General features: G+C 52.1%; 1 protein-coding gene across 1 annotated transcript in view; it reads left to right on the top strand.

Annotated features, from left to right (window-relative positions):
- The window catches only part of EFCAB8 (EF-hand calcium binding domain 8), a gene marked incomplete at both ends in the record, with an annotated part of 48,577 nt that extends 32,397 nt beyond the window's left edge, over nucleotides 1-16,180 (top strand). The window contains 10 exons of the mRNA XM_080716532.1: nucleotides 640-844; nucleotides 1,566-1,757; nucleotides 3,912-4,034; nucleotides 7,524-7,745; nucleotides 8,249-8,407; nucleotides 10,048-10,216; nucleotides 13,362-13,494; nucleotides 14,539-14,737; nucleotides 14,810-14,908; nucleotides 15,707-16,180. Coding sequence (XP_080572658.1) covers nucleotides 640-844; nucleotides 1,566-1,757; nucleotides 3,912-4,034; nucleotides 7,524-7,745; nucleotides 8,249-8,407; nucleotides 10,048-10,216; nucleotides 13,362-13,494; nucleotides 14,539-14,737; nucleotides 14,810-14,908; nucleotides 15,707-16,180 — 1,975 coding nt within the window. The remainder of the gene's footprint in view (nucleotides 1-639; nucleotides 845-1,565; nucleotides 1,758-3,911; nucleotides 4,035-7,523; nucleotides 7,746-8,248; nucleotides 8,408-10,047; nucleotides 10,217-13,361; nucleotides 13,495-14,538; nucleotides 14,738-14,809; nucleotides 14,909-15,706) is intronic.
- Between the last annotated feature and the right edge of the window lie 9,094 nt (nucleotides 16,181-25,274).

The raw sequence follows: 25,274 nt of genomic DNA, 5'->3' as shown, positions 1-25,274 counted from the left end.
CACTCCAAGGAGTGTAAGTTTCCTTCCTTTTCAGAGGGCTTTTGTAGGGCCATTATTGTTCCTATTTTAAAAATAATTATTACCAGCCAGACATGGTGGCGCACGCTTGTAATCCCAGCATTTGGGAGGCTGAGACTGGAGGATTGTGGTTCACGAACAGCCTCAGCTACTTAATGAGGCCCTCTGCAACTCAATGAGATCCTGTTTCAAAATAAAGAATAAAAGAGCTGGGCGTGGTGGCGAAAGCTTATAATCCCAGTACTTGGGAGGCTGAGACAGGAGGACTGGGCAGGTTTGAAGCCAGCCTCAGCTACTTAGTGAGGCTTTCAGCAAGTTAGTGAAAACCTATTTCCAAATAAAATATAAAATAGGTATGGGAGTATAGCCTGGAGGTAGAAGGCCCCTGGGTTTCATCCCCAGTACCATAAAAAAAAAAAGAATAAAAAATAGGGTTGGGGATGGAGCTCAGAGGTAGACTGCCCCTGGAGGTGAATTAAGAGTCACTGTTTGTAAGCCCTGGGGATAGGGCCTTTATAGTAGGCACTTAGGAAATGAGGCCAGCAGGGCAGGGCTTCAAAGCGCCCACGTGTGCTCACCTGGGGCTGAGCTCTCAGCCTCCTGCCTCTGCCCTGTGCACAGGTTCCACAAGACCAAGCCGGTGCTCTTGTGCTACCACTGGCAGACCTACCACACGGAGGATATCCTGAGCATGGCCAAGTACCAGAACCAGTTCCTTGGGACCTCCTCCTACAATGGGGACATCCTCTTTTGGAATGTCAACATGTTGAGGCCCATCTTGAGTTTCAATGCTTCTCAGAGCCCCTTACCCTTGCAGCCTAAGAAGGTAAGGTGACAGCGGGGCACTGCCCCTCTCAACTTTGGGGAGTAGAGGGGAGGCGGGGAACCCGGAGGGTAGATGACAGTTGCTATGATTATCTTCAATCGACTGCTGAGAAAATAGAAGCACAGAAAGCTTACACACTTTGCTTAAGACTACACAGAGAAGGAAGAGCATCCTGGTGGCGTTGGCCCTGCCTTGTTAGTACATTGCTTACTCCTTGATGGTGGCCAGGGCCTGACCCCCTGCTGCTGCACATGACTGCTCTGGGCTCACCAGGCTCATGGTAGGGACCGAGAAAGCCTGAGCGGTCTCTGAATTGCCATGTCTTAGCAGATTCAAGCTGGGAGGGACCTTAGGACTCACCTCACCCAGTGGTTTTCCAGGTGTGTTGGGGAGAGATGCTTGGAAGCTCCTGTAGGGTTGGGCAGGGCTATTTTATCTTTTGGACTTCACTAAGTTTATAAACAACTACAAAAATATTTGAAGGCCACTGTTTATTTTACAGTTAGGGAAATGAGTTCCTCATGAGGGTAGTGTCATGCCTGTGGGTAGGCCCAGGGATGGGGTTGTAAGCTTTGGTCAGCTGCCTTTTGGGGTGCAAGGTTTCTGAGAAGCAAGCCTTGGGGCCACTGGAGGGCACTGTGGTGTTTGACATTGGGCTGGGAGGCCCTGAATTTCCTCCACGGACACTAATGCCTCAGAGGCTGCTCTCTCCCTGGCATAGGTGGAAAAGGATGACTGCCTGCCCAGCACACCCTGCAAGGAGCCGGAGAAGTGGGCGAACAAGGCCTCTGTGAAGCACCCGGGCCCTGGCTCCAGGTTCGGGGCCAGGGCCTCCCTGAGGCGGAACCTGTCATCAGCTCCGCCCGTGATGCGGGGCTCGTACTCCTCCTACTCGAGAGGCAGTGAGCTGGAGGTGGGAGAGAGCTCACCCACTTATGTTTTTGGCTTGTGTGTTTGTTTTCTTATTTGGTTGCACTTTTCCTGGGGAACCTGTGGTCCATGAGTTCTCTTGCTGTGAGCGGGGGAGGTTTAGCCAGTAAGCCTGACTGTGCCCCTCCTCTAGAGCAGGGCTGGACCCAGCTCCAGAGTCTGAAAACTGAGGACCTGCAGGAAACACAGCCTTGGGAACCAAAAGCTGGGGGTTAGAGCGTGGGCTGTGTTTTCAGTTCTTGAGCTTGGGCTGCCTGGCCCAGGCCAGCCTGCACGCATAGCACCCTCCCCAGAAACCAGGCTGCAAAGGGGTGAGGCCACGCTGCAGGCAAAGCACTTTCCTCCTCTTCTGAGCCCTGTCTTGGCCCAGAGATTGACCCTTCCAAGAGTGACTGACTGCTAGGTGCAGTGGTCTGTGCTTATAATGTCGCTACTGGGGAGGCTGAGACAGGAGGATCATAGGTTCAAGGCCAGTGCATGGTATCTCAGCGAGACCCTGTTTTAAAATAAAAACCAAAATAAAAATGAAATAGGTCTGGGGTATAGCTCAGAGGTCGAGTGCTCCGAGGTTCATTAGCTCAGACCACAGGCGCACACAGAAAGGATGGCTGATCTGTTTTGGGCGTTGGAAGAAGCAGCAGGAGGATCTACCTTTTCCCATCTCCAGGGGGAGCTGGCTTTGGGCTTCCAGCAGTGACTGGAGGATCCTGATGACGGGCACTTCATGAGTGCTGCTGAAGGAGCCAGTTCGACCATTCCTACATTCACGGTCCGATTCCTGCTCCTGAGAGACGAAGCTTGAATGAGAACTGTTACGGTTAAATGGTGGGGGTTCTTTTTCTTATTCAACTAAAGTTTGTTGAATAGAAAAATTAGAGCCAGGCGTGGTGACGCACGCTTGTAATCTCCACGCTTGGGAGGTGGAGACAGGAGGATCGCATAGGTTCGCAGCCAGCCACGCTAGCTTAAGAGACCCTGTTTCCAAATAAAAAAAAGCCTAAAATAGGTCTGGGAGTGTAGCCCCAAGGTAAAAGGGCTTCCAATAACCCCAGTGCCACCACCAAAAAAATAAATAAATAAAATAAAAATAAATAAATAAAACTAGTAGGCAGCTCGGTGCAACTTTAACAAATCTTTATTACAGAATCAGTAGGAAATAGAGAAGAGAAAGAAAAACGAGCGTGCTGGCACACATGCTGGAGAGTCTGAAAATGGAAGTCTCCACCTCCTGGGACCCCAGCCCTTAAGTAGACTTAGTATTGGTGTCTTCTGATCAGCATTACCAGGGCAATGGGCTAGTAACTTATTCCTTGGGCAGGTGGTGCCTCCTTGTCTCCGGACAGTGCACTCCCTAAGCGCAGGGTCAATAATCTGCCTGGCCCTCGGCTCTATTGTATTGGGCAGTATCGGTTGCTCATCAACTAGGGTGCTTTGAAGCCACACACAAAGTTTCCTATTTCCTGGGTGTTAGGAGACTCTCGTGGCAGGGAATCTCCATTTCCTATGCCCAGGCCAGGCCACAGAGGAGAGGAGGTACACAAAGGCACTGACTGCCTCTGTATAGTAAAACTAAGGCTTCAATTGACTCTGAGGCTTTTACTATAGGTCAATCATTAGAACGAAGGGCAAAGAGAGAGGGGAACTCTGCATTGTAGCAGCTGCCGCCCCTCCCTGCCTGAGTGCCTGCGCAGCACCCAGGCCCCGATTATTTTACATTTTGGAAATTAATACCAAAGCAATTTTCCAACACCGGCACAAAAGCCATCACCTTTCTCAAAGGCCTGGTCATTGCCAGGCATAGGGCAGAGTGGACCAGCTTCGACATGATCTGCAGGGACATAATTCATACTACATTATGGAAGATATTCGTTCCTATGAAGGACCAGGATTCTGCCACTGCAGTCAGAGCCCAGCAGTGTGTATTAGGCCTTCTAGCCTTGCTTTAACTAGTGCCAACTTCTAGGACAAAGGGAGAGTCTTCCCCAAAAGCAAACTCAAGTCTGTCCTAAAGAGCAAGGTCCCTGCCACTAGAGTCTGCTAACACCAGGACCCACCAGACACCCCACTGGACTCTTCCTAGATAGGATATCTACTGAGGGGGTTCATGGTGACCCGGGAGACCTGTTTTTCTTTCCAGAAACCTCTTGGTGTTAACAAACCCAAGCCTGGCAGAGCGTCCATTCACAATGAGTCTGAAAGGAAGAAAGGGGAACTCCAGAAAAAGCAGCTGTTGCAGCGGCCCAGTGCCTCGGTGGAGAAGGTGGGTGCTCGGAGGCAGGGCTGTGGGCCTCCCAGCCTAACTCGCCCCAGCGGGTGGGTGGGAGTCGAACCAGGGCTATTGTGTTTGGGAAGAGTATGCCAGGCCAGAGGGTCTGGGTTGTGTAGGGTGGTAACAACCCCCCCCCCCCAGTTGGAGGGTTGAGCTGGGTAGAAGTGTCATGTTCGAATGCCTGCCCCTACCTGGAGGATGTTTTACCAAGCAGGCTTGGCTCATCTGTGCTCTCAGCTCTTTTTTGGTTTTTGAGGCACTGGGGATAGTACTCAGTACCAGGGGCATTCGACCTCTGAGCTACACCCTCGGCCCTATTTTTTATTCTTTATTCTGAAACATGGTCTTACTGAATTGCAAAGGGTCTCACTGAGTAGCTGAGGCGAGCCAAGAACTGTGATCCTTCTTTCTCAGCTTCCCGAATGCTGGGATTTCAAGCATGCACCACCACGCCCGGCTTTTCATCTCTTCTTCCTGTACCTTTCCTCTATCTGACCCTAGATGCCCTCTCTCTGATGCTCCCATCCTTGAAAATACACATTACAGAGACTTGAGAACAAGGGCAGCCAGAGGCGCTGGCCCTGCGGTAATGGGTGAAAGGGCGGGAGTGGCCCGTTACCTCCTTCAGGTTCTGCATGTTATTTCTTCTCTTTTAAAAATACCTTTGAGTTGGGTGTCGTGGCACATGCACATGATCCCAGCATTTGGGAGGCTGAGACAGGAGGATCACAGGTTCGTGGCCAGGTTTGTGGCTAGCCTCAGCAACTTGGTGAGGCCCTCCACAATGCAGAGACACCCTGTTCTTTTTTTTTTTTTCTTCTTCTGTGGTACTGGGAATTGAAGCCAGGGGCATTCTATCTCTGAGTTACACCCCCAGCCCTATTTTATTTTTATTTTGAAACAGGATCTTGCTAGGTTGATGACAGTCTCACTACTTGCTGAGGCTATCCTCAAACCTAGGTTCCATCCCCATTACAACAAAAATAAATACAATTTTAAAAACTTGCCGGGCGTGGTGGCGCATGCTTGTAATCCCCATGCTTAGGAGGCTGAGACAGGAGGATCGCACAGGTTTGAGGCCAGCCTCAGCTACTTAGTGAGGCTCTCAGCAACTTAGTGAGACCCTGTTTCCAAATAAAATATAAAATAGGTCTGGAAGTATAGCCTGGAGGTAGAAAGCCTCTGGGTTCCACCCCTAGTACCACCAAAAAATAAAAAATAAAATAAATAAATAAATAAATAAAACTTTAAAAAGTAATAATGCAAGTTGATAATAAAAAAAGAGGTATGTGAAAAGAAAATATAAAAACCTCCTATGCCTCACTCTATTCCACCCCATCCCACTCCTCAGGGCAATAGTCACTGCTAACAGATTGTTTATAGTCACACCCCAGCTCTGCTTTTTAAAATCTTAAGTATAGATATCATGGATGTTGGCCGGGCGTGGTGGCGCACGCTTGTAATCCCCGCGCTTGGGAGGCGGAGACAGGAGGATCGCGCAGGTTCGAAGCCAGCCACGCGCGCTGGCTTAGGAGACCCTGTTTTCAAATATAAAATGTAAAAAAAAAGAGGTCTGGGAGTGTAGCCCGGAGGTAGAAGGGCTTCCAGGAACCCCAGTACCACCAAAAAAAAAAAAAAAAAAAAAAAAGATATCATGGATGTTTTCATGTCAGTAATTTATATTCATCTTATTTTCTTGTCCTATTCTTGTTTTGTGTGATGGGGATTGAACCCAGGGCATTCTACCTTCTAGCTACTAGCCCCTCTTTTTTATTTTTATTTTTATTTATTTTATTGTATTTATTTATTTATTTTTGGGTGGTATTGGGGGTGGAACCCAGAGGCTTTCTACTTCTGGGCTATACTCCCAGACCCATTTTTATATTTTATTTAGAAACAGGGTCTCGCTAAGGTGCTGAGAGCCTCACTAAGTAGCTGAGGCTGGCTTCGAACCTGCACGATCCTCCTGTCTCCGCCTCCCAAGCGCGGGGATTACAAGGGTGCACCACCACGCCCGGCTTCATCAATGTTTTTAAAGGATATTAGCCTGTAATTTTCTTGTAGGGTGTTTGTCTGGTATTGGTATCAGGGTAATAGCCTCAGGATATGTTAGGAAATGTTTTTTCCTCTTCAGTTTTTTTGGAGAAAGTTTGAGAAGGTTTGGTGTTAGTTCTTTAAATGTTTAATAGAATTTGTCATTGAAGCTGTTGGGCCATAGCTCATGAGTTTTTGTTTTGCTTTTTTAAATCTTGGCACTTGGGCCAGTAGGAAGTGGGTTAAGCCTGTTTTTTGGGGTCTCCATGACAATAAGAATAACCAAGTTTTTATTGTTATTTTCTGATGTGTTTGCAGACACAGAAGCCATTACACTGTAAAGTTATGACTTAGCAGAAGTGACATGGCCTTCGGTTTTCATCCTGGCCTGATCTGTTCTGCCCCCTAGATGCACTTTCCGTCTCCTGCAGAATGCCACGGTCACTGCAGCATGACTTCTGTGGTTCCCCGTGGCCACAGGAGCAACATGTGTGGCGAAGGAGAGCAGGGAGGAAAGGGCAAAGGGCACGATCAGAGCAAGGCTTAACGTCTGAGCCTGTTACCCTCTAGTATATGCTTGCTGCAAAATTTTTATATCTGGTTTTTATTTTGTTATTAATACCTGGTCTGGTGGTACATGCCTGTAATCCCAGTACTTAGAAAGTACTTTTGAACTGAGGTTTAAAGCCAGTTCCTGGTAATTAAGACCCGGTTTTAAAATAAAAATTAAAATAGGGCTGGGGTGTAGCTCAGAGTAGGATGCCCCTGGGTTCAATCTCTAGTAATACACACACACACACACGCACACACACACACACGCACACACGCACGCACGCGTACACATGCACATACACTTTGTTTTCTTAGTAGTTGTTTCAAATATATGGGTATCTGCCGGGCGTGGTGACGCACGCTTGTAATCCTCGCTTGGGAGGTGGAGACAGGAGGATCTCTGGCTTAAGAGACCCTGTTTCCAAATGAAAAGTATAAAATGGAAAGTATAAAGTAGGTCTGGGAGTGTAGCCCGGAGGTAAAACCCAGTACCACCCCCCAAAAAAAAATATATATATGGGTATCTTACCATAGGCATATATGAATGGGAATGAATTCCTTTTCCCATTCATTTTGAGTTGAGTCTTGAAAGTTTTTGTTTGAGCCTTAGGACAAGTTAAATGTGTGTATCATTTTTCAACAAACATTTATTGATCATGTACTACCTGTCAGGCACTATTATAGTTACAAACAAACAAAAAGACTCAAATCCCCGCCTTCAAGCAGCTCACGGTGCAGCTCATACCCGCATCCCTGGCTGGGCGAGAAGGGCTGTCTAGGAAGCTGGGGGCTAGGAGGGTACCGTGACTTCCCTTTCCCTCTCAGCAATGTGTTACGCTGGCCAGTGCAAACGCCTGCTCACAGCACCGCTAAGCCAGCCTGCCTCCCTCCCAGATCATCTTCCTGCAGACCAGACCTCGCCTGCCACACACCGCGGCCATGCTGAGCAGCTGCATTGATGGCTACATCTATGCCTGGTCCATCCACGGGAGCGGAGGCCTGCTGGGCAAGTTCCCTGTGGACCTCGAAGGCACTTGCGATGTTGTTGCGGGTGCCATGGCCACTGACGAAAATGACTGGATCCTCATCACAGGAGACTGTAGAGGACAAATCACGGTGAGGAAAAATGGCATTAGGATTAAGGGGCTGCTGTCAGCCAAGCCTCTGGCCACCTCTTTGCTCCATGTGGCCCTCGCCTGGTTCTTACTCCCTCTGGGTACTAGGTTCATTTGTAAAACACTGAGGCAGGTAGCGGGGGTTACTTAGGAGTCCGCTCCTGCTCTGGCATGGCCCCTGCAGGAAGCATCCCCAGGGACTGCTCACCATCACTGTTCCCTCAGCTCCCTCCTCTCAGTCCCGTGTCTGTCTCTGGAGTGGATTTCATGCTTTGTGGTGAAACATGAGGCTGGCGTGCTTCTCCTTGAGCCAGTCACCACACCCCGCTGTCCAAGGGGTCTGGCTAAGAAGAGCCTAAGAACCCTTGTGACCCTGAGTGCCTATTTGTCTGAGGTATAAGAACTACTCCTAAAGTAAATAGGAATAATCTGGGAAGAATCCACAGAGCAAGTTAGGGTTGCAGAAAAGGGGTGCTAGGCTACTAACCCACACTTTGTGCCTAGATCTGGGACATCAAGAATTACTGTGCATTCATTGGCCAGGGGCCACCCCAAGCCAGCGGGGTCAGGATTCTCACTGAAGAAGAGAACAAGTTCCGGTTCTTAATTCCTAAACAGCTCCAGCTCAGCGTTCCACAGTACATTCCCCCGAAGGAGAAGGAGGTAGGAGTGAGGCCCTCCACAACCTAGCAAGACCTTGTTTAGAGTTAAATAGGGCTGGAGGTGTAGTGGAGGTAGAATTCTCTTAGGTTCAACCCCCAGTGTCTGTCTGTCTGTCTGTCTGTCTCTCTCTCTCTCTCTCACACACACACACACACACACACACACACACACACACACACGCACACAGTTATTAGCCAGTAAGACACGAATGTACATGCACAAAATATAGCTGTGTACATACGCATGTGCATATGTACACGCTCATGCCCACATTCTCTTTCCATGTGCTTTGATCTTTGCAGTGAGGGCTTTGGAATCATGGATTAGAAAATAATTAAAATATATATGTATTTTCTTGAGAAGGCAGTACATTTACATGGCTCAGATGCCACTTGATATTTGCCTGATGATGAATGAAATTGAGCAACTTTTCACTAGTTATTAGGAAGAAGCAGATTGAAGCCATATTGTGATACCTACAGTGTACACACCCACCAGAATGACTGAAACTGAAAAGACAGGCAGTCCCGAGCATTGGCAAGGATGCAGCTCAACTGGAACTTCTGCTGCCTGGAGTAACGTCAAGTGGCATAGTCACTTTGGAGAATTATTTGACAATTATTTGAGAATTAGGATTGATAAATCTGTGCGTATGACTATCCTATGATCTAGCAATTTCGCTCCTAGGTTTAAACTCCAAACAAATTCATGCCGTAAAATATATGAATGAAAGCTGGGTGTGGTGGCGCATGCTTGTAATCCCAGCATTCGGGAGGCTGAGACTGGAGGATTGTGGTTCACAGACAACCTCAGCTACTTAGTGAGGCCCTCCGCAACTCAGTGAGACCCTGTCTCAAAAATAAAGAATAAAAAGCCGGGCATGGTGGTGCACGCTTGTAATCCCCGTGCTTGGGAGGCAGAGACAGGAGGATCGCGCAGGTTCAAAGCCAGCTACACACGCTGGCTTAGGAGACCCTGTTTCCAAATAAAAATAGGTCTGGGAGTGTAGCCCGGAGGTAGAAGGGCTTCCAGGAACCCCAGTACCACCACCACCAAAAAAAAAAAAAAAAAAAGAATAAAAAATAGGGCAGGGGGGTGTAGCTCAGAGGTTGAATGCCCCTGGGTTCCCTCCCCAGAATCGCAAAAAAAAAAAAAAAAAAAAAGATATGAATGAGAACATTGATAGAATTACTTGTAATAGTTCCATGTTGGGAATAGCCAACTGATATCTATGTTGGCTATACTCTGGTATACACACACACACACACACTCTGGTATACACACACACACACACACACACACACACACACACACACACACACACACACTACAGAGTAATACCTGACACTGGAAGTGAGTGAGCTATGTCTACCTGCTATAAAACCAATAACTTTTCAGACAAGCAAAAAAAGTCAGACAAAAAGAGTGTATGCAGTATGTTTTTATAGTTCACTTTAGTGTCTAAAAACAGACAAAACTTATTAGACATGATTATTTTTTGGGAAAGTAGAATGGCTGGAAGAAATCCTGAGGGCCTCACAGGGCTGTTTTGGCTCTGCTGGCTCCAGGACTGCGTCCACTGACAAGCCTGTGTGACGGTCCTGGTATAAACAGTCCTCTTGTACTATCTATCCCCATAGGTTGTGGCTGGTCACCCCATTACCCTGGTTCCCCCCAAGTACCTGATTACCTGGCAGGGCCATTTGGGAAGTGTGGCAGACATCATATATGTGGACAACTTCCAGCTGATCATTAGTGCTGGCCAGGACCGGGATGTCAAGGCTTGGAAGCTCTCCGGCGATGCAATTGGTATGGCTCCTGCTGAAGCATGTTCATAGCCCATGGCCCTTCTCGTCCCTGTCCCTGATTGGACATAAGCTGATGTGAACCTTTTGCCCAGTGGGCAGGGGAGTTTCAAGCCATAGCAACTGCCTTTGCTGAATAGAGTCACAGAGTGTGAGTCTGTCCAGTTGCCCAGTCAACAGTCTGTCCATTCATCCATCACCTTCCATCCATTCTTTTACCAGTCCAATCAACATTATTTGCTTTTATATATTTTTAAAAATCATATGCCTTGCTGGGCATGGTGGTGCACGCTTATAATCCCTGTGCTTGGGAGGCGGAGACAGGAGGATCGTGCTGGTTTGAAATCAGCCTCTTTGGCTTAAGAGACCCTGTTTCCAAAAAAATATATAACATAGGTCTGGGAGTGTAGCCTGGAGGTAGAAGGGTTTCCAGGAACCCCAGTACCACCAAAAAAAAAAAAAAAAAATGATGTTGCTATTGCCAGGCGTGGTGGCGCACGCTTGTAATCCCCGTGCTTGGGAGGTGGAGACAGGAGGATTCACAGGTTCAAAGTCAGCCTAACTGGCTTAAGAGACCCTGTTTCCAAATAAAATATAAAATAGGTCTGGGAGTGTAGGCCAGAGGTAGAAGGGTTTCATTCCCAGTACCACAAAAAAAAAAAAAAAAAATGCTGCTATGAACATCCTTATATGTTTTTTTTTGTAAACCAATATATGGGGCATATATATAGAAATTCTGCTGTGTATATATAATTGGAATTCCCATATCATAGGATACATAAATATTCCTTCTCAGTTAATATTGCCAAGTGGTCTTTCAACGTCATTACCGGTTTGCATTCTTTTTCTTTTTTCTTTTTTTTTTTTGTGGGTCTGGGGATAGAACCCAGGGGCATTCAACCTCCCAGCTACACCCCCTGCCCTATTTTTAATTCTTTATTTTGAAAGCGGGTCTCATTGAGTTGCAGAGGGCCTCACTAAGTAGCTGAGGCTGTCCGCAAGTGGCGATCCTCTGGTCTCAGCCTCCTGAATGCTGGGATTACAAGTGTGCGCCACCACGCCCGGCCAGTTTGCATTCTTTCACTAGCATATATAGGAGCTTTTATTGTCCCACAATTTTGCCAACACTTGGTATTGTCAGTGCTTTAAGTTGAAGCCATTTTGATGAGTATGGAATGGCATCTTATCATGGTCTAATTTACATTTTCCTGATGACTACTGAGGTTGAGTATTTAGCATTCACTTAGGTATATTTCTTTAAGTGCTTGCTCAGTTAGTCGGCCCATTATTCTATTGAATTGTCTTCTTTTTAATTTGTAGGAGCTACTTATATTTTCTAGACATAAGTCCTTTCACAATTATATATTTTATAGGTGTCTCCTTCCTTATTCTCAGTCATGTATTTTGACAATCATTTCTTAAAATAATTTATTTTATCAGTCATCATTTTTGGCTTGTGATTTTAGATCTTTTTTTATTGTAGTAAAACTAAAAAATAAAAACCACCAATTAAACTCTCTTAACAACTTTTTTTTTCTTGGTGCTGAGGGTTGAACCGAGGGACATTCTACCTCTGAGCTACAGCCTCAGCCCTATTTTACTTTTTATGTTGAAACAGTGTCTGGCTAAATTGTGAAGAGCCTCACTAAGTATCTGAGGCTGGCTGTGAACCTGCAATCCTCCTGTCTCAGCCTCCCAAGTATTGGGATTACAAGTGTGTGCCACCATGCCCAGCTGCTGCTGCTGCTGCTTCTCCTTCTTCTTCTTCTTCTTCTTCTTCTTCTTCTTCTTCTTCTTCTTCTTCTTCTTCTTCTTCTTCTTCTTCTTCTTCTTCTTCTTCTTCTTCTTCTTCTTCTTCTTCTTCTTCTTCTTCTTCTTCTTCTTCTTCTTCTTCTTCTTCTTCTTCTTCTTCTTTTTTGTGGGTCTGGGGATGGAACCCAGAGGCATTCGACCTCTGAGCTATACCCCCAGCCCAATTTTTTATTCTTTATTTTGAAACAGGGTCTCACTGAGTTACAAGGGCCTCACTAAGTAGCTGAGACTGTCAGCGAACCGCGATCCTCCAGTCTCAGCCTCCCAAATGTGGGATTACAAGCGTGCGCCACCATGCCCGGCTTGTGCCCAGTTTCTTAACAAAAATTTAAATGTACAGTGTCTTTCACTAGCCACACTTTGTTATATTGCAGATGTATAGAGGTTTTTGTGGTACTGAGCGTGGATCTGGCCTACAGCCCCAGATCTATTTTTTTTTTTAATCTGGAAATAGGGTCTTGTTAAGTTCCTGACAGCCTCACTAAGTAGCCGAGGCTAGCTTTGAGCCTGCAGTCTTCCTGTCAGCCTCCCAAGAACTGGGATCACAAGCGTGCCACATGCCTGGCTTATAGGGACCCTTTACCCTGATGATCATTCTAGGCACGCACCAGCGCGCTTGGACCAATTAGTTCTTAATTGCAGACATTGTATTTTTAGTTAAAATACCCACTTGATCCTTTCCCTTTTCCCTCTCCTTTCTTCCCTCTCTCCCTCCCTTTCTTCCTTCCTTCTGCTGGGGGTGGGGTGTATGCACACTGAGGCCAGTGCTCTACTACGGAGTTCCTTTTCTCCTCCTCCTCCTCCTCCTGCTCCTTTGGTTTGGCCAGCCTGTCATTTGTTTGTTTGTTTATTTATTTATTTAAATTAAATCCAGGGTTGTTCTACCTCTAAGCTTCCCCTCAGCCATAATTTATTTTTTATTTTGAAACAGGATCTTGCTAAGTAGCTGAGGCTGGCCTTGAACCTGTGATCCTCATGTCTCAGCTTCCCAAGAACTGGGATAACAAGAGTGTGCCACAGGCCCAGCTACTGTTGCTATCTTATACACGAGCTGCTGGAAGTTGAGTGCTGTGGTCTTTGCCACGGTTCTCTTGTCTTGTCAGCTTGCACCTGTGGCAGGATGCTTCGGGCCTGAGCCCCAAGTTTGTGCGAGGGCCAGTGCCTGGTTCATTTAGATATCTGCTGAGAGCCCAGCATAGTGCCTGGCACATGGTGGGCACTCAGTAGTGGGAGAATGCACGGAGTGGGATAAGAGATCACTGGCTGCCTCTTGAGGGTGGAGGGTTCAGAGGAGGGGTGTCAGTCCTTGTCCTGAGCAGGGTCTGGTCAAATCGCAGGAACATTTGGCCTAAGTATTTGGAAAAAACTACAGGATGCCAAGATGGACGGTGGTCTTGAGCAAAAAGGAAGCTTCGAGGACAAGGCTGACCTCACAGGTGTTCTCCTCAAGGGCTCCCGCCAGGAGCTACAGTGAGTCGGCACAGCCTGCTTGGTCTCCTCCGGCCGGAGCAGGGATGTTGCGGGCCTCCCCAGGTCCCAGGAGCCTCTTCCTGGGTTGCATAGTGCTGGGCATGGTTTGGGAGGGCCTGCAAGACCCCATTCTGGCCCAGCTCAACTGAAAGACTGAGCAGTATAAGAGAGAAACGCAAACCTCAAGCATTTAGCTGGGGCCCGCCCCTGAGTCAAACTCAGATTTGCTAGCACTGTAGAGGTCCCTGAGGAGCTCAAGGCTCTGGACCTGGGCAAGTATCTGCATTATTTTCCTGATTCATGGGCAAGAGCTCACTACTGGCTACTTGTTCCTTCCCCTACCAACTCCTCCCCACTGACTCCATCCACTCTGCCTTATTCCTGACCAAGTCTCACATTATCTTGATAACACACACACACACACACACACACACACACACACACACACTCACTCACTCACTCACACACATACTCTCTCTCTCTCTCTCCAGACCTCATTGCTAGGGTTCTAGAGAGCCAAGGCAGTCCCAGGGAACTTACAGTCTTCTTGGGGACATCGACATGCCAACCCATATGTGTATTAGGAATAGGGCTGGCTCAGAGGACAAGTCCTGATTGGGTGAATCTAAGGAAGGCTTCACAGGAAGAGAGATTTTGGAGCTGGGTAGTGGTATATAAGTAGGAGTTTCTCAGGCACCCAGAGAATCTTCATGGCTCCTGTGCTTGCCTCAAGACACCTTGACAGTCCTGAGAGGGGATATAAAACAAGACAGAGGCAGGATTCCCCTGGGGTTGAAGGGAATGTTTAAATATTTCACAGCGGAGGTCCAGGTGAGGTCAGAATGAGGCCGCAGGCCTCTGTGGAAGGAGCACCAGGCGGAGGGAAGGGAAGAGTAGCAGGTCTCACAGCCGCCGCATGGGCTTTACTAATGGTAGTGAACACTTGCTAGGTCTTGCAAGGTGATGAGCCCTGGGCGAGGGACATTCAGAGGATCAGGCCCAGGATCCTGGGAGGGGGACCTAGTGACGGAAACCTCCCCACAGAAAGGACCTGGCCGAGGCCCTGATGTACCAGCGGCGGGAGCAGGTGGCACTGATGGCGCTCCTGCACGGGAAGGCCGACAAGGAGGCCGAGGCTTGGGCCAAGCTGCACAAGATGGCCCAGACTTCCCCGTGGGCTGGAGAACATCCCCTGGAAGACATTGAGGATTGCTGGAACATGTGGGAGTCCAAGGGCAAGCAGGTACGGCTGGAGGAGCTGGAGGGGGGGCGGAGGCCCCGGGTCTGGCCTTCACTCTCGCTGTGACTCCTGCAGGTGAGCCAAGTCGTGGGGGCAGCATTTAAGCCCAGGGGGCGGTCCCGGAACCCCAAGCTCCTGTGTACAGACGTGCAGTATGGCTGGATGAAGCACCAGGTGAGGCAGGGTGGGGCCGGCGGGGCCGGGGGCCGCCCGTCTCCCTCAGCGGCAGCCGTAGTGCCTGTGACCTCTGGGAGGTGCTGGGGACACTGGGCCGCACAGTTCCAGCAGGTGGCTGGTCTGGCTGGCGTTTTGCCAAAGCCCTCGTTGAGGCCAATGTCCCTTTAGGACAGACATCACCGGGTGTAGGGGAGGAGGTCACCCTCGGGCCTGACACCTGCCTGCAGCCTTGGTCTGCGGTCCTTCAGTTGCTTGTTAGTACATTTATGGCCAGATATGGTGTCACGGTGCCGGGTGCACAGGACAGGATGGAGTACGTAGCAGGGATGGGCAACAGAAGGATTGCGGGGCTCAGAAAGGCCAGATTTGATTGGCTCCCACCTCTTGCGTGGGTGGGGCCCAGCCTCACACCTGCCATAGGGCATTGTGGGACTGCCTCCCTCTCTGCAGTGGGGATTAGGAGTAAAATGTTTTCTGTCCTGGGCTGGGATGGTAGATGAGAAGGATCTCCTCGGCCCTGTTCCTGGCTGGGGCCCTCAAAGTACAGTGTGGCAGGTGGGGCAGACCTTTGTGACTGGGCCCCACTTATGAACTCAGCTGGTAGCCTTTTCTAAGAAAATAGATGGTCCTGGTCCTGGCACTGGCCTTGCAGGGTTGCTGCGAACATCAAGTGTGCAGAGGGGCCAGGAGTGGGCCTGTGCGGAGGGGTACATTTTGCATGGGAAGACCTCAGTCCCTTCCCACGAGCCTGCACTCAGTCCTGGGTGCCCTGGCTGCCCTGCTCTGTCCCCCCAGATCTCCCCACAGGTCTACCAGAGCCTATACTTCAACGAACTGACTCCCATCCAGCAGCCTGACTTCCTGGTACACAAGGCTCTAGACCAGCATGGCCGACACATCCGCTGGGTGGCTTCTGATCTCCCAAAAGCCTGGGAGCCTGCCAAGGAGCACATGCTTATGGACGGCGCCATCAGCATGCCTTTCGCTGCCTCCCCCCTTTCCTCACTGTCCCCAGCCATCTCGGCCTCGAGATTGCTGGACTCCAACTTGTCTGTCTCCCTGCGGCCCCCGTCCTCTGGCATCTTGTTGAGGCCGTGGTCGGCCTCCACTGTGCAGTCTGTCTCCTCTGTCCCACCCAGGCAGGCGGTGTCTATCCTGCACAGGTCAGAGACCCCCATGTCCACGGCTTCCTCTCTTGAGCGGCGCCCAAGGCCTCCAGAGGCCAGTCTCACGTTCTCCATGAGGTGGGGCTCCCACGTCAAGTCCTGAGTACCCCACCCTTCTCCCCAGACCTCCAGCAGGGCACCCGGGCTCAGGGGAGTACTCCATGTCCCTGGCTCAGCCTGCCAGGCCCAGGGGATGTGGATGTTTCCCTGGTGGGCCCCATTCGGCCTCTCTGGGGAAAGTCCAGTTATCTTCTTTCTGGCTCTGTACAAAGTCCTGGAGAAGAAAATAAATTTTCTCATTTATGGGAGTCCTGTGGATGACGAGGCTGGCCCACATGCCCCTCAGTCCCTTAGGTCTCTGCTGCACCTCTGAGATCGGTCACATTCCTGGCAAGGTGACTGGCTGATGCCTGGGATATGGGGCTTGTAGGCCCATGGTGCTGTGCAGGTGGGTCACACTGGGCAGTTGAACGACTCCAAATCCTGGTTCAGCCTCACAGGAGAACGAGGCCCAGCTGCTGCCTGGTGGTGCCAGTGTCTGTTCTCCTCCCCCCTGCTGTCTGTCTGACCTTGTCCCCATCAGGCACTCCTCCCCAGCCTCTTGTGTTCATAAACTGTTCTGACCCTGTGCAGGGGAGACATGGGTTCTGGCATGGAGGGATAATACCCACCTAGCCCTGATGCCCCGTGGCTTTGAAGCCTCCCTTGGTCCCAGAAGCACCTGCCCAGGCCTCTACGGGGCCACAAGCCATCTCAGCATCTCAGCCCCATCCTGGGGCATGTGGGACTTCTGGACTCAAGACACTGCAGAGGTTGCAAAGGCCGAGGCTCCACCACCAGGCCCCGCTGCCCCAAACACTCACGACCTTTCAGCTTTGGTGCAGAGCCTGTGGCTGCTGGAGAAGCCGAGGCCCACCCTCGCCATGATGTGGCACCATGGCCCCAGGTCCCCTGAGTCGCCCGTCCTCAGGCAGGCAGTGGAGTGTCTGGAGCATCACAATCTTGGCCACTTCGGAGGGCTCTTCAGGGAGCAGGGTGGTGGGGAGCCTGGGCGGAGTGCGTTGGCTTGTGGCCTGTGGCTCCCCACGGCTGGTCAGTTGCCTTAGCCCCACCAGCCCTGGGACCCTGACATGGTGCCCAGCGGACCACATGGGCATTGACACCAGAACACAAGTGGAGACATCAAATGTGGTCCTTCTCAGGAGCCGGGGCCTCTGTGGGAAGGGACTGTTGGTGAAACGGGGGTTTGCGAGAAAAACCCCGGCGAGTTCTTGTCTACGGAGAGCGAAGAATGACACCCGCAGACCTCAGGAAGGGGAGTAAAAGGTTTATTGGAAGCAGCAGGGAATGGGGCAAGGGTGGCTGAACACCCCAAAGGGGCTGGAACTCTGGGTCCAGCAGCTGCCTTCAGGACAATACTTGAGAGTAGCCCAAGCCGAATTGCCTTCAGGTGCAGGCCGCTTTCTTCCAGAGTCCACGGGATCTGCCAGAAGGGAATAGAGAAGGGAATAGAGAAAAAGTGGCCGAACACCCCATAGGGGCGGTCGGAACTCCGGGGTCCAGTAGCTGCCTTCAGGGTCACTACCTGAGTGTCGCCCGAGCCAAGTGCCCATCAGTTGCAAACTACTTTCTCCCAGAGTCCACGCGATCTGCCAGAAAAGAGGTACAGGTCACCCCTAGGGGCCTGGTCAGCCATGATGTCCAGCAGAGGCCTTCAGGTCACTACTCGAGAGTCGCCCGAGCCACGTGCCACGTGCCACGTGCCCTCAGATGCACTCTGCCTTCTCTCAGGGCCAACACGACCTGCGAGAGAGAGAACAGCTCCCCAAAAGGGGAGGGGGTCCCAAGCGGGAAAGTCCCCCACTTTTGCCATCTGACTGGCTGATGCCTGACCGCTTGCAAGTCCCTTTGTGGTTGTGGTGACTCCAAGGAGAATTTGCATAGGACATTTGCAAGTCCTTTGAATGCCAGACTTGCTGGGTGGGTTTGTTGATTAGGAAACTCAGGATGGCTTTGTGAAGCTCTGATCTTCTTATCTCTGAGCCTTTGGAGTTTCAGGCATTTGTCGCCCCTCAGGAAACTCAGGAAATTAGCTTTTTTCTACCAAGGCCTTTTCCCTATCTGCCTATTTCCTATCTCCTCATTGGCAGTCACAGCCAGAAGGTGCAGAGCCAAGGAATGACTGACCCAGCAGGGAGGAGCCACTTCTCATTGGCAGCAACAGTGCAGTCTCGCAGCTGGGTTGTGGCAGCTGTTGAGACGTCAGATCCTGCAGTGGCCTTGGCTTGGGAAAGGAGGCGAGTCAGCCTTGCCCAGTGTGGATGCAGGGCCGAACCCGAACCTGGAGCCTCGGGTGTTGGCTGGAGTCCCTGGCTGGTGACAAGAAGGGTAGCAGTCCTGGGTCTGCTCTTAGTTTCTCTGAAGGCAGCTGTCAGGGAACCTCCATGTCCCTTGGGGTATGGTCCAAAGAAGTTTCAACAGAAGGTTCCAGTTTAAGATGAGCATGGTGGCACACATCTATAATTCCAGATATTCAGGTGGCTGCGGCAGGGAAATCATGAGTTTGAGGCTAGCTTGGGAGACATAACAAGACCCCCAACTCAATAGACCCCCACCCAAATGTGTCTGGCCTTCTACCTCATTATATAATTTAATATAACAATGCTATTACAAGCAAATTTCTTTCCCCTCTCCCAAGCCCTTGAGTGAGATTGTCATCTTGGTCCCTCCTGTCATTTCTCAGCTTCCTAACCTGACAGACACTCATAGGGCACTCTGGGGACAGTGAGGTGCTCTGGGACCTGTGGGAGGGATGAGTTCTGGGCTTTGTATCCTCTGCCTTCGGGTGGAATGAGGGGCTGATTATTCTGTCTCAATGTGCAGAGATGGTTTTACACTGGAGCCTGGGGGTCCTCAGGTCCCCCCCACCCCGTCCTGCTTCCTTCTCTCCGCTGAAGAGGGCAGGCTGCCGTCCACCCAGCCTTTCTCCATGGGCTCAGGGAGGGGACGTGTTGACGAGGCAGTGAGATGCTGACACTGAGCCCTTCAGAGGTGGGGTGGTGGCGGTTCCAGGAGGCTGATGGGGCAGGAAAGAGTTGTCAAATGAGCAGGGCTTCCTGGGGTGAGGTGACAAGGGTGGGTGGGGTGGCGAGCCTGTCCTGCACCAATGCCTGGCCCTTGAAGGCTGTCTGGTGCGGGCATCCCCTGCCCCATGCCGTGGGTGTCAGCTGGCGGGTACCAGGGTGCAGAGTGTCCACTTATTCCCCTGGGTTTGGCACCTGGAGACTGAGCCTGTGGCACCTCAGTTTCCCCGGATGAGGAAGGGCAGCACCTGCTTCTTTACAGGCCTTTCCCACCTCGTACCAGCTCAACGTGTCTGATGCAGTGGGGGCTGTGGGCCCCTTGTGCAGGTGAGGATGCCCAGAGGGGGATGTGGCCAGAGCCACGTTCCATCCCTGCCCCTCTCACCCATTCATGAATAAGCCGCCATGTTCCCAAGCAGCGCTGCTGCTGGCATGCTTGTGACCGTGGCTCTGGCCTCTAGGGCCCTAAGGACTGAGAAAGGCCCCTACTCATCCACAGGAGCTCCCCGTACACCAGTACCGTGCCGCAAATGACTGCCCCATCTGTTCCTGGATTCTGAGTCTGAACCATGCTGCCCATGGCTGGAGACTGTTCATGGAGTTGGCCCTGTTTGATGACAGGGTAACCTCCAGCTCTCACTGCGGCCACGCCTGCCTGCCCCCGCCCTTCCAGGGGATTGGACCCTGACTCCCGGCCTGGGGCCCCTGACTCCGCCCACTCTGTCAGCAGGAAGTAGTTCGATAGAGTCGTCGCCCTTATGACCAAAAAGGCCGGGATGTTAGGTCCTCGGCCCCCATATGGGACAGGGGCGGGGCTGACCCGCCTCCTTACCCTGCAAGTTCCCACGGAAAGCCACTCCCCTTTGATAAAAAGGGGAACGCGGCGATCTCGAGAGAGAGAGATCCACCGGACACGCGAGATCGGCCATGCAGGTGGCATAAGTCTTTATTAGACCGGCCCATCAGTCCCAGGCAGCTCCCTCCCCCACCCCCGTGTCGCGGGTGCGGGTTGGGGGTGGGAGAGGGCGTGGAAGAGAGCCTTCCACGGATGTAGAAAATCTCTCCGTCCCACAGGCTTCTTCTGTGTGTGGCTTCTCTGTCTCTCGAGATCGCCGCGTTCCCCTTTTTATCAAAGGGGAGTGGCTTTCCGTGGGAACTTGCAGGGTAAGGAGGCGGGTCAGCCCCGCCCCTGTCCCATATGGGGGCCGAGGACCTAACAGGCCCCTCTGTGTGATGGACTCTACCCATCCACTCTACTTATAGGGACTCTCTGGGTGATGGACTCTCTGCTAGGTTCTGGGGACACGGCAAGGGATAAGACCCAACATGGTGCCTGCCCTTCAGGACTTCATATATAGCAGACGAAAGAATGACAAAAATCATCCAGCTCTAATATAGCACAAGGTGTTATGCAGCTAAGGCGGTGGAGTGGGAAACAACGGGTGTGCAGTGGGGAGAGATGGAGACCAGCAAGGAAGGACTTTCTGGGGAGGATATCTGAGCAGAGAGCTGCAGGCCCAGGAGGAGCCAATCAGTTAAATTGTGGGGCAGAGAGAGGCCCAGGTGGGGGCAGACGGAGCAGGGAGGGGCCTGATGTGGCAGTGGCCCAGAGCTCTAGGAGCAGCAAGGGTACTGGTGCCAATAGCCAGGCCGTGTGGTGTGGAGGGACTGAGCCCAGCCAGGGAAGCGGCTGGGTGTGCCCTGAGGGAGGAGGCAGCCTCTGCAGGGTTTGGAGCAGGAGAGCACAAGGTCTGGTAGAGGAGGGGCTGAGGAGGAGGTGGAGACCGGGAGCCTGGAGCAGGGCAGTGGAGGAGGTGCAGGGGGTGGGACTGGGGGCACCTCCAGGAGGTGGAAGGGACAGGACATTTGGAATGTGCTGAGCAGGAGTGGACTTGAGGCAGGCAGTCTTTTGCCTGAGGCCTTGCTCGTAGCAAGGGAAGTGGAAGGTCATTGTGATGGGCGCTCAGATGGGAGGTGACTTGTCCAAGGCTGTCTACCATAGAAGCCAGAGTGGAATGGCAGGTGGAATCTGTGCACCATCCTCCCGGATGCCCACCTATACTGCTAGGTTACCATGGCTACTGGCTAGACCTCTCTGAGTCTCATCTGGAGAGTGAGGCAGCTCCTCCACCCCACAATGATTTAGAAAATTAAAGTAAGAAATGTCATCTTCATATAGGTGTCATTCCTAGGTAGCCTAGGTTGGAAACCCTCCATGCCCAGAAAGAAGTGACCACCTCCAACACCAGGTAGAAAACCCACAGGATAGTCGGCGCAGTGTGCACACCTGTAATCCCAGTACTTGGGAGGCTGAAACAGGAGGATCTCAGGTTCAAGGACAGCCTCAGCAGACAGTGAGACTCTTGTCAACCTAGCAAGACCCTCTTTTAAAGTAAAAAATAAAACAGGGCTAGGGATGTAGCTTGGAGGTAGAATGCCTCTGGGTTTAATCCTCAGTTCCACAAGAAAAAAACCCCAAACAAAAAAGCAAACCAAAAAACAAAATACCCACAGAATCCTGGGCCTTCTCGGCAGGCACACTCCTGGGGTTGGGGTTGGGGAGGTAGAGTCTCAGTCTCTCTACAGTTGGACTGTTCTGAAGTCCTTTCCTGGTTGGCACCCACTTCTGTCTCCTCCTCTGGCCCAGCTCCGCCAAGGAGAACAACTTGAATTGTGCAGCGCCAGGCTGGCCGCTGAGTCCACCTGGCTTCCATGGGGCTCCAGCACCCCTGCTTCAGCCTCCCTAGGGGCCCACAGCGACAGGCCTGTCCCTCCCAGCAACTCTGGACTCACTCCAGGACATTCCAGCCTGTTAGGTGGGTGAGCCCCCGCCAAGGGCGCTTTTTCCCGCCAGTTCAATTTTTCACCTCCTCAAATCGCTCAGGGGCCCCCTCCTGAGGCGCAGGGCATATCTGTGCCAGCTGAAGAGGCTGTTCAGCACCCCGTCCTGTCCCGAGGGCCTCAGGTTGCACCCTCCCTGGCCCACGCTCTGGATGCTGGCAGGTGGGGTGGGGGGCCCTGCGGACCTCCAATTGCCTCCGGCCCTTCTCCAGATCCAGCCCAAGGGGCTCAAAGGACTGCGAGAGGCAGAAACACACCCGTCCTGGAGATAGACCCCTGCCTTGCCCCCACCCTGGTCGGACCCCCTCAAGTCAGCCCAGGCAGCTGCCCAGGCTGGGGCTGAGAAGCCAGCAAGGCGGGAGGCCTGCTGGCTGCTGCGAGCAGCCCCGAGTCATGCCAGGACCTTCTCATAAGCCCCAGCCCACAAGGAAGAGGGGTGGATGGGGTGTTTGGGTTAGACTCCCAGGCTGTGGCCAAGGCAGGTGGTACCCAACAGCCTCAGTGCCCCTCGTCAGGGCTGGCACCGGAGCCCTGGGCATCCATCGCCGTGGGTCTGGCGCTGGCTCTGAATTGCTGGGCTCTGAGCGGGGCTTGGGCTGGAGGAGCAGATGTGGTGCTTGCTCCCCCTGGGCAGAGCAGCTCCTGCCCAGGCTGCCCGCGTGGCCTTCATGCATGTCACAGGGTCTCAGTGCCCCTCGGGCAGGGAGGGGGTGAGGCTTGCATTTGCTGGCACAGATGGGGAACAGAGGCTCAGAGGGCCACTCCTGCGAGGTGACGGTGTGAGGGAGCCCAGAGCAAGGGCGGGGCACGTCTGTCACTGGGCCATCGCCGCAGTCTGTCCAGGGGTCGCTGAGTCTGGGAGAAGCAGAGGCCCTGCTCACCAGCCCAGCTGAGGTTCCAGAGATTAGCGGATTAGCTAAATCCTGGGACTCAAGCAAGGCTTACCAGAGGCGCCACTCTGGGGCCCTGGGGGTGTCTTGGCACTCTGCACCTCCGGTTCTGCCTCCGGTTCTGTGGCCGGGAGAGCAGACCCCACCCTGGCTCACAGCTTACTCCTCCGCTCTAGGACGGTGAGGCTGAGCGCGGCACGTGGCCAGCGCCTGCACTGTGGACCGGGCTGTGTGGAGGGCAGGACTCCAGGACACTTCGCTCTCCCCCTGGATACTGCCCTGGAAACCAAGTCCCCAGGGCCAGAGAAAGGCCGGCGTCCTGCTGTTCAGCAGTAAGATGGCCCTTCTCAGGGTCGCCTTCGGGGTTATTCACATGCACTGGGAACCCGGCCACTCCACCCAGGACCCTTGGCCCGCAGGGCGGGAGGGTGCAGGGGAGAGGAGGGAGGCTGTTGGGAGTAGAAGGGGCCTGGTAGTCTGGCAGGGGCTGAGCCGCACCCATGGTGCCACTCCCGAGGACACGATTCCCATCAGTGGAACTTGGGGCTCTGCTGCCAGCTGTGTGTGCAGCTGCCTCGGCCATGCTGGGGAGGGGCATCAGGGACACCGACCTCACTGTGGGGGACGTGGACAGAGAGCAAGCACTTGGGGCCCAGTGGGTCTGGATTGGGTCATGGCTGCACCCTCGGCTCACTGTGTAACCTTGGGAAATTGTGCACCTCTCTGTGCCTCGATCTGTGGGGAAGCTCTGTCCCTGTAGTGAGGAGAGGAGAGGAGAGGAGGCGCTGGTTTGTAGGATGCACCATGGATTAGGTAACATTTGTAGGCAAGCAAGTGTCCACCTAGAACACCCTGGAGAATGGGCGTGAACCTTCTGGTAGGCAGGGACTTTGGAGGGGCGAGTGTCACTTGAGTGTCCAGCGGTAGGAATTCTCTTCGCAGGAAATGTCACAGAGGGTAAAGATTCCACTTATAGCAGCCCTCAAACGGCTAAAATATCCAGGATTCAATCTGGCAAGAAAAGTGTGGCATTCACAGTCAGCAAACAATGAGACTACTGAGGAAAATCGAGACCCGGAAGGTGTGAAGAGAAGAGTCTAATTTCAGGAAAAGGAGTGCTGATGTGGCCCGGAGCCGCCGCATCTGAAAAATGCGACCTGATAAGTGGATTCTAAAGTCTGCCTGGAAAAGAAAGTGTATGAGAACTTCCGAAGGACTGTTGGAAACAGGGCGCTTGCTGGAGCACACGGCAAGGCTTGTGCAGATGAAAGCGTGGTGTTGACGCAGGATGAGAGAGAGCTCGGCGAGGCGGGAGAAACCCGAAACTGCGTCACAGTGTTTCCGAGCAGCAGGGAGGACGTGCGCTGTTACATAATTCTACCTTATGATGGCCTTGGGTAGTAGAGCAAAAATTAAGTTGGATCCCTACCTCACACTATGCACTAAAATAAATTCCAGATGCATCCAGGGAGCTTTGATAGATGTGTTTATACACTAAAAAGTAGAGCTAGTTGTGGAAGGAGGCTGGGAATGTCTTTCCTGACAATACTTACAACTTAGAAGTTGTAAAGAAAAAGATTGATTTGATAATAGATTTTTGTTTTGTTTTGTTTTGTGGTATTGGTGATTGAACCCAGGGTGTTTTACCACCGAGCTACATCCCTGGCCCTTTTAAAAATGTTTACAAGAGTCTCGCCTTGTTGACAGGCTGGCCTTGCTGTCCTGCCTCAGCCTCCTGAGTAGCTGGGACAACAGGTGTGTGCCACTGGGCCCAGATGATAATAGGATGTTTTCCAAGATATATGTTGAATGAAAGACACCTTAAACAAAGTTAAAGACAAACAACTGGAAGAAAACACAGAATATCTGGTGGAGTGGGCTGGGAGGGATGTGGGGGAGGAAGTGTGTGTGCATAGGTTCTCTTTTACTGAATCTTAGTACCCCTGGCTTTTTCATAACAAGAATGGTTTACATTACAACTATCAAACCGATGCCAGACTGGACATGCGTGGCTTCCAGGGCCCCGATGGCTGGGAGGGGGCGGCAGTGGCAGGAGCCCCTCGAAGCCCCTTGCTCTGTGAGGCCCGCTGAAGAGGCCCATGGACGGCGCTGGAGGGAGCAGGTCTGGGGGCTGGCATGGAGGTGCAGCAGGTGCAGCAGGAGCCAGGATGGGTGGACACTGCAGTGGGGCAGGGCCTGTCCAGGGCGTCCTCCTTGGAGACAAATGTTTCCGATATCTCCACCCTTTTAATGCACAGCTGGGCCCTTGCCAGTCCCCGCTGCCCCCCCCCGCCTGCCCGCAGCCCCTTCCCCACAGGCCCCCAGCCCCTGTTTCCATTCCTGTGTGGCTAGGCTGACCCGCTCAGGGGCTGCCTCACGCCCT

The sequence above is a fragment of the Muscardinus avellanarius genome, assembly GCF_963383645.1.
Source record: "Muscardinus avellanarius genome assembly, chromosome: 19".
Lineage (NCBI taxonomy): Eukaryota > Metazoa > Chordata > Mammalia > Rodentia > Gliridae > Muscardinus > Muscardinus avellanarius.
Note: the sequence above shows the minus strand (reverse complement) of the source record. Positions and strands in the feature narration are given on the sequence as shown.